This window comes from Bubalus kerabau, chromosome 9, assembly GCF_029407905.1.
Source record: "Bubalus kerabau isolate K-KA32 ecotype Philippines breed swamp buffalo chromosome 9, PCC_UOA_SB_1v2, whole genome shotgun sequence".
Taxonomy (NCBI): Eukaryota; Metazoa; Chordata; class Mammalia; order Artiodactyla; family Bovidae; genus Bubalus; species Bubalus kerabau.
The window spans coordinates 91111431-91126035 of record NC_073632.1 but is presented as its reverse complement, the minus strand read 5'-3'; the positions used below and the strand labels follow the sequence as shown (position 1 = coordinate 91126035).

At 43.6% G+C, this 14605-nt stretch overlaps 1 protein-coding gene across 4 annotated transcripts in view; it reads left to right on the top strand.

Annotated features, from left to right (window-relative positions):
* The first annotated feature begins 6396 nt into the window (after positions 1–6396).
* Positions 6397–14605, top strand: part of EPM2A (EPM2A glucan phosphatase, laforin) — a 120442-nt gene continuing 112233 nt past the window's right edge. The window contains exon 1 of one of the 4 annotated variants that reach the window (XM_055535878.1): positions 6397–6818. In XM_055535878.1, coding sequence (XP_055391853.1) covers positions 6518–6818 — 301 coding nt within the window. In that variant the 5' untranslated portion in view covers positions 6397–6517. The remainder of the gene's footprint in view (positions 6819–14605) is intronic. The other 3 variants (XM_055535876.1, XM_055535874.1, XM_055535877.1) reach the window with 3 other exon arrangements.

The window sequence follows — 14605 nt, the reverse complement described above, 5'->3', positions numbered from 1 at the left end:
GGTGCCATTGCCAAAAATAAGCCGTTACAAATTTTGTTTAGGGCCTTAAAAATGGTGCTTCCAACTGTTACTCAACTTCTTTATGAGGAGAGAGGAGAAAAGGAAATAATGTCTATTGAACAAATACATTGTTTTCGTTTCTTGCTACTGTTTCATCTCCAGAATGGGTAGTATTCCCTCTGGAAGAGCCAGTGGGAATAATGCCATCTGGAACCCACACAGCACGGGCAGCATGCAGAACTCAAGAAAGGTGTAGACTGCCAGCTTCCAGGGTCTTTGCATGCCCAAAGCACTCTCATTTTCCCGAAATTACCCTGAGAATATTGTGTAACAGCAATTTGAATACACTGACTCACTTCCACTGTGATTTAATGTCTACTTTGCTACCAAATTAGCCGTATTTGGCCAGCTCTTCTGTCTTCACAATTTTCTTTGTGTTTATCGTTATGCTTAGCAACTAACCAAACACTGACTGGAATATCAATATTTAAAATGAAAAGTATTAATAGCTTACTAATTGTTCCACTGAGAGACTGAGTTTGTAGGTTACATATTTGTACTTCTTTGTTTTACTTATGATATTCTGAAGGCATGAAATGTTGACTTTCTCCCCAACTATTTGCAAGCTTTAAGCAAGTGAGTGGGTGTTCAGTAGTGTCTGAATCTTTGTGACCCTATGGACTGTAACCCACAAGCTTTTCAATACTGGTAAAAAGGTATCCTTTAGTGTCTTTAGTTCACAGAAGATTGATATCTTAAGTGCTGGTGAATACAGACATGCTAAGACCACGAGGAAAATTTTAATGAAGAATCAAAAAGTCACAAATATGTAAACAGGACAACTGGTTTTCTTAAGGCAGTGACCAAAATTAAAGCCCCTGTCCTCTACACCCCATCCCCAACAGTTTTCTTGTGAACAAACAGCCTGTGTTTCCGGGCCCAAAATGATGTTTTAAGTTGAAAAAATATTACTGACTTTTACTGGAAGCAAACTTAAAGCAAAAGGTTTTATTTTATGCCATTTAAAAATTATCAAAGCCATAAATTTATAGTCATAGAATTACCATTTTTTATTTTTGGTTTGTTTTACCTTGGAAAAGCTTGAAAATGTTTACTGTAAACCCATTTTATACATACTAAAAGTATTATAACATTCTTCCAAAAAAAAAAGTGATCATGTGTCATTTCAGACATCACATTGGTCTAGACAAGGGAAAAGTATGAAATGTTTTTGCATGAGATCATGGCTCTGAGTAGTGCCTCTTGCACTAACCAGAGAACTTTTAGAGCTGGAAGGGGCTTTATAGGTCATTATTTTATTCCTCAATTCACAGGTAAGAACCTGAGGCCCAGAGAGTAAATGACCTATGGAAGGTCTGGAGTTCATGTTCTGAGGTGTTCTGATGGTCTTTTGCAGACTGTTTAGAAAGGGCAGTTTCTATTATTCTTAACACAAGACCTCTAATACATGGAATTATACAACATTCTACTAGGGCCATCCTCCAAATACAATGATTAGGGAGGTCAGGACAGCAAATGGAAAGGTATTTATTTATATCTTTCCATTTGCTGAACCAATCAGGATGGAGAAAGGATTATCTATCCCTGAATTTTCAGCCAACACATTAGCCAAGGTGGTAAGACCTTGCAGGGCTCTTGTTGTTGTGCCATAAGGGGCGGCATGGTTGGGTATGAAAGTACAACATTGACCTCCTATCATGACACATACAGGCTTCCTTGGTAGCTCAGTGGTAAAGAATCTGCCTCCAAGGCATGAGACCCATGAGACGCTGGTTTGATCCCTGGATCGGGAAGATCTTCTGGAGAAGAAAATGGCAACCCACTCCAGTATTCTTGCCTGGAGAATCCCATGGACAGAGGATCCCAGCAGGTTACAGTCTATAGGGTCACAAAGAGTCAGACATGATGAAAGCGATTGAGCACGCACACATGCATAACACATACTCCCTGCTTTTCTGCCAGGATCGTGTCTAAGGCCAGTGTGTCTCCCTGGTCATCTTACTGGTTGAGTCTAATTGTTTTCTAACCTCTGCTGGTTATAATAAATATACTTTATCCAATCCACATTTTTATTGATGGTGGACCATCAGAATAATACCAGTTCTAATCCCTTTGCTATCTGGTTTCTAGCTTTGCTCTAGGGTTTGGTGTAAATCCTTCACCTCTACCACGGTGACCTTAGTAGGGTCATTAGGAACTGAGGGTCAAGTTTGTTCAGAGTTCTGGGTCTATGTCACTAATGAGGAGGTAAAATTTTTAACAAGCTGAATAGCTAATGTTCCCAGTGGATACCTCCCAGATAGGTCTGCCCCTAGTCCATACCAATGCTCAAGAGATGGATGCTTATCTCTGGTTTGACTGTTAACAACAGTGGGTTACATTGTAGATTCCCATAATCATCTCGGGGTACGCCCCTTGCCAGGGATAATCTTTTAGTTCCACTAGGGTGGGAGCTGCTTTATATGGCTCAGCCGTGTAACCAATCCTGGGTAGTCCACCATACTTTGGCCAAACTATAGCAAGGGAGTTGGCATGGATCATTTCCTGACATGCCCGATATGGTTCAGGACAAAGGTACTTATGTTCTTCAGATAGCTGTTTTTGGCTGTGTAGGCCACCATAAGGCAAGACCTGGAAAGCATCAAATTTCAAAGTTAGGGGATCCATGCTCATGGTCACATTAATAATTAAGTTGACCTGATAAGGGCTGTCCCCAACAATTGGCATCTTGGTATATAGAATGACCAAGAAGGATATTAAGGTCTTTTCAAAGACAGCTTTGTAGGATTGGGTGCTGGACCATAGCCCATTGTTCTTTTTTGTTAGGGGATGGAGTCCGTTTGATTCTCCTGTAATGAGTCCAACCTTTCTCTGCAGTGTGAGCAGCTGTTTCCTTCATGAGCAGTACCTTATCAGGTCCTTCTCAGGTCAGTTTGAGTTTGTCTTCCTTCCAGGTTTTTCTCAGAACACGATCACCAGGCTAATGAGGATGCATGAGAAATCCAAGGATGGAGCCTGAGTCAACCAACAGGCCCTGCAACTTAAGAGAAGGCAGAGTAGAGGAGAGGCCAAGTATATATTTCTCAGAAATTGGTCTTTAGTTTCCATGCTTGGCAGGTCAGCAATTTGACCCAAATATGGTAACCCGTACAGCATCTCATATGGGGATAATTCAGTATTCTTACGAGGGGCAGTTCTGATTCTGAGAAGAGTAATTGGGAGGCACTTGGTCCAAGGAAATTTGGTTTCTAACATTAATTATTTATTTATTTTTCTTCATCCCTACCTACATATACCTTCTGGCTTCTCTTAATTTTTCTAAACTTCTATATTTCCAATTGTCTAATTTCTGTAATTTCTTAGAAATATCTGGCCAAATATTAGTTACAAAATGGAATTGAACATATTTTGGCCAAGAGGATCATCTAAATTCAATCCAGAGTATTTTCTTATTTGGTCTTTTAACCTACTCAGAAATTCAACCAGCCCTTCATCTTTTCCTTGCTGGATGTCAAAGGCCTTAGTAATATTTTGGGATTGGGGAACTGACTCTCTGATCCCTTTTATAATTAGGTCCCTGAGATCTCTCATATTACCCCTATGTTCAGGATTGTTATTATCCTATTGTGGCTTCTTGGTTAGGGAATTTCACTTCAGCTACTAAGGCATTTGAGCCAGCTGGGTATTCCCGTTTCCAATCGGCCGGCCATCGCTGCCAGAAGACACAACACCTAAGATAGACAAAAGCTCGGCCCATGTGAAATTTGGGGGCCTAGAAGTTGATCTAGCTGGTCTGCAACCCCAGGTGGATCCTCTAATAGGGGCTTCAGTTCTTTCTTCAGTTCTTGAAACTTGGAGCTGGTAAGGAGGATGTCCACAAATCCAGTTCCCTTTCCTCCTAGGGGAACTTCTCGGAGGAAGTAGAGGGCCTGAGGTTTCTCTCTTTTTGGGGGGAAGGGTAAACTTTGAATGTCCATTTTACATTGTTTTATCTCCTTCCTCAATGGAGGAAGGGAGGGGAACAGTGCTGGAGATGATGCTGAGGCCATGGTGGCCATCTCGATTTCCCTCTCTTCTGTTCTTGTTTCCTCTTCTATCTGAGGCAGTTCAGGCTGTTCCTGGGCAGTTCAGGCTGTAGGCCTCCTGGGTTATAAGGATGAGGCAAACCCCACCAGGCTCCCCCGTCCCTGGGATTCTCCAGGCAAGAACACTGGAGTGGGTTGCCATTTCCTTCTCCAATGCATGAGAGTGAAAAAATAAAGTTCCATCTTTAAGGGGAATAGAACCACTGGCCCCTTTCTCCAACAAAGAACATAATCTATTTCTTCCTGGGCAACCAGATTCTTGTCATTAACAAATTCTATAGGCAATTGGAAGATCCAATCTTCATCTGACCCAAACTTAGGCCAAAATACTGATGGTTTCAACATAGGTTCTTGAGTCCAAATGAAACAGAAATACTTTACCATCTGTTGTTTCCCTTTTGTCGTAGGATTATCTCCCCAATGTTGGAGCATGTGTCCTAGGGGACTGTCTAGGGGAATCTCGTTGTTGGCCTTTTTCCCCTTGGAATCCTTCTTGCCTAAAGAAGAATTCTTACTATCCATCCCTATCATCTGATTCTTGGAGGAGGGCATGGCAACCCACTCCAGTATTCTTGCCTGGAGAATTCCACGGACAGAAGAGCCTGGTGGGCTACAGTCCATAGGTTGCAAAATCAGACACAACTGAAGCGAGTTAGCACGCACACATCTCTGATTGTGTGCACTTGACTGGAGGCTCATCACCACGCCCACCCGCTCCCCCCCACCTTTCTTTCTTTAGAGGTTTCTTGCACTCTTTTCCAGTAGCTTCAATTCTGTCACCAGCCGTTTCCCTCGTGGGAGAAATATCCCCAGAAGAGGTGCTTCTTAGCTACTGGTAGGTGTGGGTAGTTCATTCGACCTCTCCAGGTGATGTGGATCCCCGACGAGCTCCCCAATTGTTGGAAATCTAATCCCACTCGTGCCGGGGAGAATAAGAAAAATACTGGACAACAGTCTGGCGGGCAATCACGCTGAGCGGGAAGTCTGCTCCCCTCCGAGCTTATCCCTGACATGTTGCACCCTACTCTGGGAGATGGTGAGGGACCGGGAGTCCTGGCGTGCTGCAGTCCTTGGGACCCTGAAGACTCGCACAGGACTGGGGGACTGAACAACAACAACTTGGATTGATGGGAGCATGGTAGCACAATCCAGAGCGATTGGCTAAATCAAGTGAAGCAGCTGCCAAGTGAGGTGGCTGGGAACAAATGAAGCATCTGGGTGGGGGAGGGGCTTCTCTGGTGGCTCAGTTGGTAAAGAATCCGCTTGCAACGCGGGAACCTACCAACATGTGCAGCTTGGCTACAGGAACTTTCCTAATTGTTGTTCAGTCGCCCAGTCCTGTCCGACTCTCTGCGACCCCATGGATTGCACGCCAGGCATTTCGGTCCCTCACTATCTCTGGACATTTGCCCAGGGTCATGTCCATTGCATCGGTCATGCCTCCTCCTTTGATGCCCTCTTCTCCTTCTGCCCTCAATCTTTCCCAGCATCGGGGACTTTTCCAATGAGTTGTCTGTTCGCTTCAGATAACCAAAATACCAGAGTTTCAGCTTCAGCATCAGTCCTTCCAGTGACTATTCAGGGTTGATCTCCCTTAAGATTGACTGGTTTGATCTTCTTGCTGTCCAAGAGACTTTCAGGTGTCTGGTCCAGCACTACAGTTTGAAGGTATTCTGCCTTTGGGTTCTGCCTTCCTTATGGTCCAGGTCCAGCTCTCACAACTGAAAGTGACCACTGGGAAGACCACAGCCTTGACTAAATCGGCCTTTGTGGGTAGGGTAATGTCTCTGCTTTTCCACACACTAAGTTTGTCATAGCTTTCCTGGCAAGAAGCAGTCCTATTCCGATTTCATGGCTACAGTCACAGTCTGCAGTGAGTCTGGAGCCCAAGAAGAGGCAATCTGTCACTATTTCCACCCTTTTCCCATTTGCCATGCAGTACAGGAACTTAAGACTACAAAATGACGTGGGTTTCCTAGGAAGGAAGTTGATTATATTCTTTGATAGAAAAGACCACATTATTCCTATACTCACAGAAATAATTTCGAGTCTTTTGGAAAGGCCACTGGAAAATCTCGGAGTTTATGGGGAGTTTGCTTTCCTAAACTTTTTTTTTTTTTTTTTCCCGCTTTCCCCGGGTCCCCAGCCAACCGCGGAGCCGCTAGAAGAGGCAGCCTCCTTCTCCCGGCGCGACGGGTCGTGGCCGCAGCGAACCACCTCCCGCGGCCAGAGGCCCCGGCCTGGATCAGGCTCGGGCTCCTGGGCCGCGTGATGCAGCCCAAAAAAGGTGCAGCCTCGCACGTGTCCTCGCCGGCGCCTGGGACCCAATCGCCGCGTCCGCCTAGCGCTCGGGCCGCGTCCGCCGGTCGCAGGGACAGGGGGGACCCGGAGTTGCGCCGCCCGCCGCCGCCATGCGATTCCGCTTCGGGGTGGTGGTGTCGCCCGCCGTGGCCGGGGCCGGGCCGGAGCTGCTGGTCGTGGGGTCCCGGCCCGAGCTGGGGCGCTGGGAGCCGGGCGGGGCCGTGCGTCTGAGGCCGGCGGGCACGGCGGCGGGCGCTGGCGCGCTGGCGCTGCAGGAGCCGGGCCTATGGCTCGGGGAGGTGGAGTTGGCGGCCGAGGAGGCGGCGCAGGACGGGGCGGAGCCGGGCCGCGTGGACACGTTCTGGTACAAGTTCCTGAAGCGCGAGCCGGGAGGAGAGCTCTCCTGGGAAGGTACGGGGTCTGCTGTGCTGCCCTTCACCCGGGGGCCCCGGCCTCGGCCTGGGGCGGGTTCCACTGTCTCCGCCGCGGCTCCCCGGGCGTTCGGCCTGGGTCTCGGGCTTTGCCCGCCGCCCGGACTGCCCGGGCGCCCCGGGCTGACCTTGGTCTGGCCGCCCAGCTGTCGCCACCAGCCGGGCGTCCCGCTCCCGACGAGCTCCCCTGGTGGAGGCTGTGTTCCCGGTCTGCCGTCCGTTCGGTCTCTGCCCCTCCGGCCTCTTTCCCACACACCTGGGACCTGGTGTCTTGCCCCCGCTACCCCGGCGCTCCGGCCTCCGCCCGCCTGGCCCCCCGCGTCCTCTCTGAGGGCGTCCCCGGGCTCCCTGGGCCCCGCCGCTCCTGGGTTTTGCTCCTCAACTCCGCCGTGACTGTTTTTGTGCCCTCATTTTCCTGCCCCAATTCACTAAAAAATGACCCACCCAGTAAAGCTAGCCTTTTTGCTAATCCTAAACGGCAGCATGCTGCTTAGTGTATTTTGTTTTTCTTCTTTTCCATTTGAGACTGAACAAATGGCAAGATGTTGAGCGTTTTCTCTTTTCAAATTTTTTTTCAAAGCCCGGAAATTGTGGCTTCCCTGATGTCCCAGAAGGTAAAGAATCCGCTTGCAGTGCGGGAGAACTGGATTCGATCCCTGGATCGGGAAGATCCCCTGGAGGCTGCTGCTGCTGCTGCTAAGTCGCTTCAGTCATGTCTGACTCTGTGCGGCCCCATAGACGGCAGCCCACCAGGCTCCCCCGTCCCTGGGATTCTCCAGGCAAGATCACCGGAGTGGGTTACCATTTCCTTCTCCAATGCATGAAAGTGAAAAGTGAAAGTGATGTCGCTCAGTCGTGTCCGACTCTCAGCGACCCCATGGACATGGGATTTTCCAGGCAAGAGTACTAGAGTTGGGTGCCATTGCCTTCTCCGTCCCCTGGAGGAGGGCATGGCAACCCACTCCAGTATTCGTGCCTGGAGAATCCCATGGACAGAGGAGCCTGGCGGGCTACAGCCCATGAGGTCACTAAGAGTCGGACACGACTGAGCGACTAAGCACAGCATAATTTGGCAGTGGAGATATGCTCCGATTTCTTAAAATACAAAACCAATACCTGGTGCCTGGAAAAAAAAAAAAAAAGCAAAAACATGTACAAAAATAAAAACTTGTTTGCTCCACTCACCCTAAGCCCATGTATACCAATACATGACGTGTCTGTTTATCTCACACACAAGTTGTATAATATATTATTCACCTTCTTGCCTCTTTTTGCTCTGCAACATGTTGCAAAATACTTTTCAGTGTTACTCCATGTAGATGTATTTCATTTTCTATATGGTAACGAAATATTCTGTATCTACCAGTGTGCATTTAGATTGCTTTCCATCTGCTTCTGTTATAAACACTAACAGCTTAATTGAAAGTCCTTGTATAAAGTTCTCTTTGAGCATTTGGGAATGTCCTTGTAGGGTAGATTCTGAGAAGTGAAATTGTTAGGTCAAAGAGTAGCCGTGTTTTACATTTCAGTAGTAGTAGTAGTGTTAGTTGCTCAGTTGTGCCCGACTCTTTGCAACCCCATAGACTGTAGCCCGCCAGGCTCCTCTGTCCATGGAATTTTTCAGGCAAGAATACTGGAGTGGGTTGTCATTCTCTTCTCCAGGTGATCTGCCCCACCCAGGAACCCAACCCAGGTCTTCTGCATTGCAGGCAGATTCTTTACCATCTTTACCACCAGGGAATAAGGGCTGCCAAATTATTCCCTGAAAAAGGGATGCCACGTGTAGACTCCCGCCCGTGTGTGAATGTAGACAGCCCTTTCTTTAAATGAAACGTACAGAGTAGGGGACTGGAGTGTGTGTGGTTCAGTGGTTGTCTAAAGCAGATGAAAGGTCCCTGGGGAAGTTTATATGAAAAATGTGGGTCATTTAGCCCATGCTGCTGCTGCTAAGTCACTTTAGTCGTGTCTGACTCTGTGCGACCCCATAGACGGCAGCCCACTCGGCTCCTCTGACCCTGGGATTCTCCAGGCAAGAACACTGGAGTGGGTTGCCATTTCCTTCTCCAATGCATGAAAGTGAAAAGTGAAAGTGAAGTCACTCAGTCGTGTCCGACTCTTAGCGACCCCATGGGCTGCAGCCTACCAGGCTCCTCCGTCCATGGGATTTTCCAGGCAAAAGTACTGGAGTGCCCATAGTGATGTGGAAACAAAGAATCAGCAAAGAGCATGAGTGTTCTGTAATATGTTTATATGTTATCCTTGTTCCTCTTTTTGGACCCTACTGAGTTTCATAGTCTGGTACCATTTATTGTCCTTTTCTGTTACCATGCCAGAATTGAAAAGTGCTCTCATTGATTATGCCCTTATTTATAGGATATTCTATTGTTAATAGTATTGCATATTTTCATAATAAAGTAATATCTGATAATTTTAATAAAAATTAAGATGGTTAGAAACAAAGATCTTCCCTTTCCCCAGCCCTCCTCCTTTTCTATTTTTAGTTTTTCTGAATTCTCCTAAATTCAGATATTCTTCTGAATTTCTTAATGTATCCACTTGAATTTTTCTGTTTTTAGGTTTTCTGAGAGTTGCCACATGAATTATATGTTACACTTTAAAATTAGACAATGTCTACTGACAACAGCTACTATATACGTATAAAATTAATCATCTTACTTGCTGTGAAATATGAAAAGTTTAGCTCAGGTTCATTATCTCTCCCCTCCCTGCTGATTTTTATATTATTATTTTACATTATACTCATGTAGTTTACTGTTGATTTTCTATTATATAGAAATTTCTGTATTATGCTTCTTTTATATAGAAAGTTGCATGTGTGCATGCTAAGTCACTTCAGTCATGTCTGACACTTTTCAGCCCTATAAACTGTGGCCCCCTCCCCAGGCTCCTCTGTCCATGGGATTCTGCAGGCAAGAATACTAGAGTAGGTTGCCATGCCTTCCTCCAGGAGATCTTCCCAACCCAGGAATAGAACTTGTGTCTCTTATGTCTCTTGAATTGGCAGGCAGGTTCTTTACCACCAGCGCCACCTGGGGAGCCCATGTATATATAAAAGGTTAAGAAAAATAACACCTGCACATTCCTTTCCTTTTCTTTACTTTGGTTAATCATTGTTTCTATGTTAAGTTCTATATAATTTGTATTTTGTTTTATAATTGTTACTATGCCATTTTGTTTTAGGCTGATAGGTTGATTCGAAGAATTGTAAGTTGAACAGACAGCATAATGAGAAGCAGCATGCTGCTGCTGAAGCGGCATAGCCAACATTTAAGAGCAGGGATTCTAGAGCCAGAATGTCTAGCTTCACCAACCAGTGTGTGACCTTGGGCAAGTCACTTAACTTTACTGTGCTATTGTTGAAAGGACCAAACTGGCTAATAAATCTAAAGAGCTTAGGATAGGACATATATTAAGTGTTAAATAAGTGTTACTTGTTGTTATTTTTACTATTATGATTGAGAAATAATTATTGCAGAACCAAGTAGTGTAATTACACTAATTAAAAAGTTTAGAAATATAATTCTGTGACATGAAACCATGTACTAGGAGGAAAAGTTCTCTTACACTATAAATCATGCTCAGATTTTATTTAAAATGATATCAGAGTTCATTTTACTTTATATTTGAGTGGCAATGTTCTTTTACACCTTGTTTTAAACTTTCTAGTTACTTTTTAAAAACAGGAACAGCACATTGATCCTCAAAATTTCCTAGTTTAAATGAACTATCTGATGAATGCAAATTCCTCACTTTTTGAAAACATTCTGTTCCTTGAAGATTTGGGGGTTTTGTTCTAATTTTCACTGCTGCTGCTGCTGCTAAGTTGCTTCAGTCATGTCCGACTCTGTGCAACCCCATAGACGGCAGCCCACCAGGCTCCCCCGTCCCTGGGATTCTCCAGGCAAGAACACTGGAGTGGGTTTCCTTCTCCAATGCATGAAAGTGAAAAGTGAAAGTGAAGTCGCCTACCAGGCTCCTCCGTCCATGAGATTTTCCAATATTGATATATATCTTTCTGAACATAGCTATCTGGGATTTATATTATTGTTGTTGCTTTTACTTGGACTCCTGTGTTAGTTGCATTGTTTAGGATCCCACATTTTCCACTTTCTTGAATATCTTAGTCCTTTCATTCAGTCGTATCCTCAAATAATTTAAAGAAACAGTAACTGAGAGATAAACTACCTGAGTTCTTAGATGCCTGAAAAGGTCTTTATCTTGCTTTCACATGTGATTAGTCATCTGGTAGAGTATTCTAGTCTCAAAATAATGCTTGCTTTGAAGGCACTGCCTCAGTAGCTTCTAGCACCAGTTGTAGTTGATAATTCTTATGTCAAAGTAAGCCCATTTCTTTGTCGGTACTTTTTTTTTTGCTCTTTGAAGCTTAAAAACTTTTCCTTACATTATTTTACCAGGTTGTATCTCAGTCTTTTGTTGTTGTTGTTCTTATGACTTGACAATTGGTTGCCTTTTTCAATTCCAGGAATTATTTTTTTTACTAATGGAAACTTTCTATTGTTTCTTTATTTTCCCCTCTCTGTTTTCTCTGTTCTTTCCTCTGACATGTATTACTCATTATACTGTACCATCTGCTTTTATGTGAGTATCTCTTAGCATTTCTCCTGTGTTTTCCATCTTTTGTTTGGATAGATTTCCCCGACTATGTTTCCAGATCACTGTTTTGTTTTTAATACTACCCATCCCATTATTTACTTCTTATTCTAGACTTAAAATTTTTTTTTAACAATCATTTTTAATCTCCCACATTTTTCTGTTAGTCTCTGATTTCTTTTCTTTTTTTTTTTCCAGAGCTGGTTTTTCTTATGGTATGGATAATTTATATTTAAATCTTTCTGAGGACATTAAATAGAATTGATTGAATTTGTTTTTGTCTTGCATTAACTTTTTGTCCCTTTCCCCATAGCAATATATTTTTAATGCTAAAAGTTTTCCTCAAGTGTCCAGTAATCTTTAGGTGACCATTTACTTTTATGAATAAAGGTTATGTTGATTTGTAGAAGCAACTGTGCTGGATCCCTGCTGAAGTTGCTTATGTTTATCCAAAATCTCCTCTAAATGGAAGTATACTCATGGGATATCGTGTAATTTGGCAGATTTTGTGGAGGGGAAGGTTTCTTCATTTAGGGTTAATGGGTGAGAATCCAGAGGACTCCTGGTCCTTATCATTAACAAAGTAAAACAAAACAAAGCAAACAAAAATGTGACTGTAGGTAGAAATATTTCAGTCTATTCTATTCCTGAATGGTGCTCCCTTTTTCTTTTACCTTCTAGTCAGTTGATGAATACATAGTTATCTCAAGATCTGTTCTGTTCAGATCTCTAGACCCTACACCTCTTCTCAGGTCCTTTCCAGAAAACCATTCCGTCCTCTATTGAGAACATAGTTATTTCATGTTAGGGATAAGGTAGGGTGGAAGGAGGCAGGTGGGAGACCATTCCTTCAACTTTTCCACATTGCCATCTATTTGTTAAGTCTCTTCTTACAAGTCGTTCTTCTTCTTTTAAAAAAATATTTATTTATTGATTGATGCCATTCCCCATGGCATATAGGATCATAGTTCTCCGACTAAAGATCAAACCCATGCCCCTGCAGTGGAAATCGAGGATTCTTAACCACTGAACCATCAGGGAAGTCCCACATGTCTTTCTTAAATACTTTTTTATTCTTTCTCTTGGCACTTGTTCCTTTCCTTATACCTCTTTTATAGTTTAAAATTGCATTAATTATAGTGACTTTGACTCTGATTGTAAGTAATAGAAGCAGTATGAAGAGTAGGGAGGAGGATCTCCCCCCTCCAAAAAATGTGGACTGTTTGAGAAACAGTTTGGAATGCAATAGACTGCAGGTTGGGTTTCCATGGTAGCTCAGCAGGTAAAGAATCAGCCTGCAATGAAGGAGACCTGGGTTTGATTCCTTGGTTGGGAAGATCCCTTGGAGAATGGATAGGCTACCCACTCCAGTGTTCTTGGAGGCTGGTGGCTCAGACAGTAAAGAGTCCACCTGCAATGTGGGAGACCTGGATTCGATGCCTGGGTTGGGAAGATCCCTTGGAGGAGGGCATGGCAACAGGCTGCAAGTAACAGAAAACACAACAAGCAATTGCTTAGACAAATAAGGGTTAGTTTTTGTGCTATAAAAAGTTCATAGGTAGGTGATGGTGATAATGGTTCATAGCTTGTGGATATCAGGTAAGATGCCATTGTATTTTCTTAGCTTTTCCCTCAAAGCTACAGCTGCTATTCTAATCATTGCATCTGCATTCAGTAGAATATAAGGAAGGAGAGGGAAGAGTGGAAATGTCAGCCATAGGCATCCCTTTTAATCTAGAAAGCATTAACTTTGCTGGCATTCTCCATACCCTGAAACACACATACAGGTATACCTTGCTTTATTCCACTTCACTTTATTGAGCTTTGCAGATGTTACTTTTTTTTTTTCTTACATTGAGGATTTGTGGCAACTTTGTGTTGAACAAGTCTATTGGTGCCATTTATAAGCAACATTTGCTCACTCAATGTCTCTGTGTCACATTTTGGTAATTCTTGCAATACTTCAAACTTTTTCATTATTATTATATTTTTTATCCTTCTGGGAAAGATTCACCATCCTAGATGCCATTCAAAACATTTGTGATTCATGGAAAGAGGTCAAAATATCAATATTAATAGAAGTTTGGGAGAAGTTGATTCCAGCCTTCATGGATGACTTTGAGGGGTTCAAGACTTGGAAGAAGTATCAGCAGATGTGGTAGAAATAGCAAGAGAACTCAAATTAGAAGTGAAGCCTGAAGATGTGGCTCAGTTGCTTCAATCTCATGGTAAGGCTTTCCCCATGAGGAGTTGTTTCTTGAAATAGAATCTACTCCTGGGAAGATGTCATGAAGACTGCTGTAATGACAAGAGGATATTTAGAATATTACATAAACTTAATTGATAAAGCAGGAGCAGAGCTTGAGAAGATTAGCTCCAGTTTTGAAAGAAGTCCTGTCATGGGTCAAAGGCTATCAAATAGCATTGTGTGCTACAGAAATACTGTTCATGAAAGAAAGAGTCAATTGACGTGGCAAATTTCACTGTTGTCTTTTTAAAAAGAAATTGCTACAGCCACTCCAGCCTTTACCAGCCACCATCCTAACAGGTCAGTAGTCATCAGCATTGAGGCAAGACTCTCCATCAGCAAACAAAATTATGACTTGGTGAAGGTACAGATGATGGTGAGCATTTTTAGCAATAGAGTGTTTAAACTAAGGTATGCAGATGACACCACCCTTATGGCAGAAAGTGAAGAGGAACTCAAAAGCCTCTTAATGAAAGTGAAAGTGGAGAGTGAAAAAGTTGGCTTAAAGCTCAACATTCAGAAAACAAAGATCATGGCATCCGGTCCCACCAATTTATGGAAAATAGATGGGGAAACAGTGGAAACAGTGTCAGACTTTATTTTTCTGGGCTCCAAAATCACTACAGATGGTGATTGCAGCCATGAAATTAAAAGACTCTTACTCCTTGGAAGGAAAGTTATGACCAACCTAGAGAGCATATTCAAAAGCAGAGACATTACTTTGCCAACAAAGGTTAGTCTAGTCAAGGCTATGGTTTTTCCTGTGGTCATGTATGGATGTGAGAGTTGGACTGTGAAGAAGGCTGAGCACCAAAGAATTGATGGTTTTGAACTGTGGTGTTGGAGAAGACTCTTGAGAGTCCCTTGGACTGCAAGGAGATCCAACC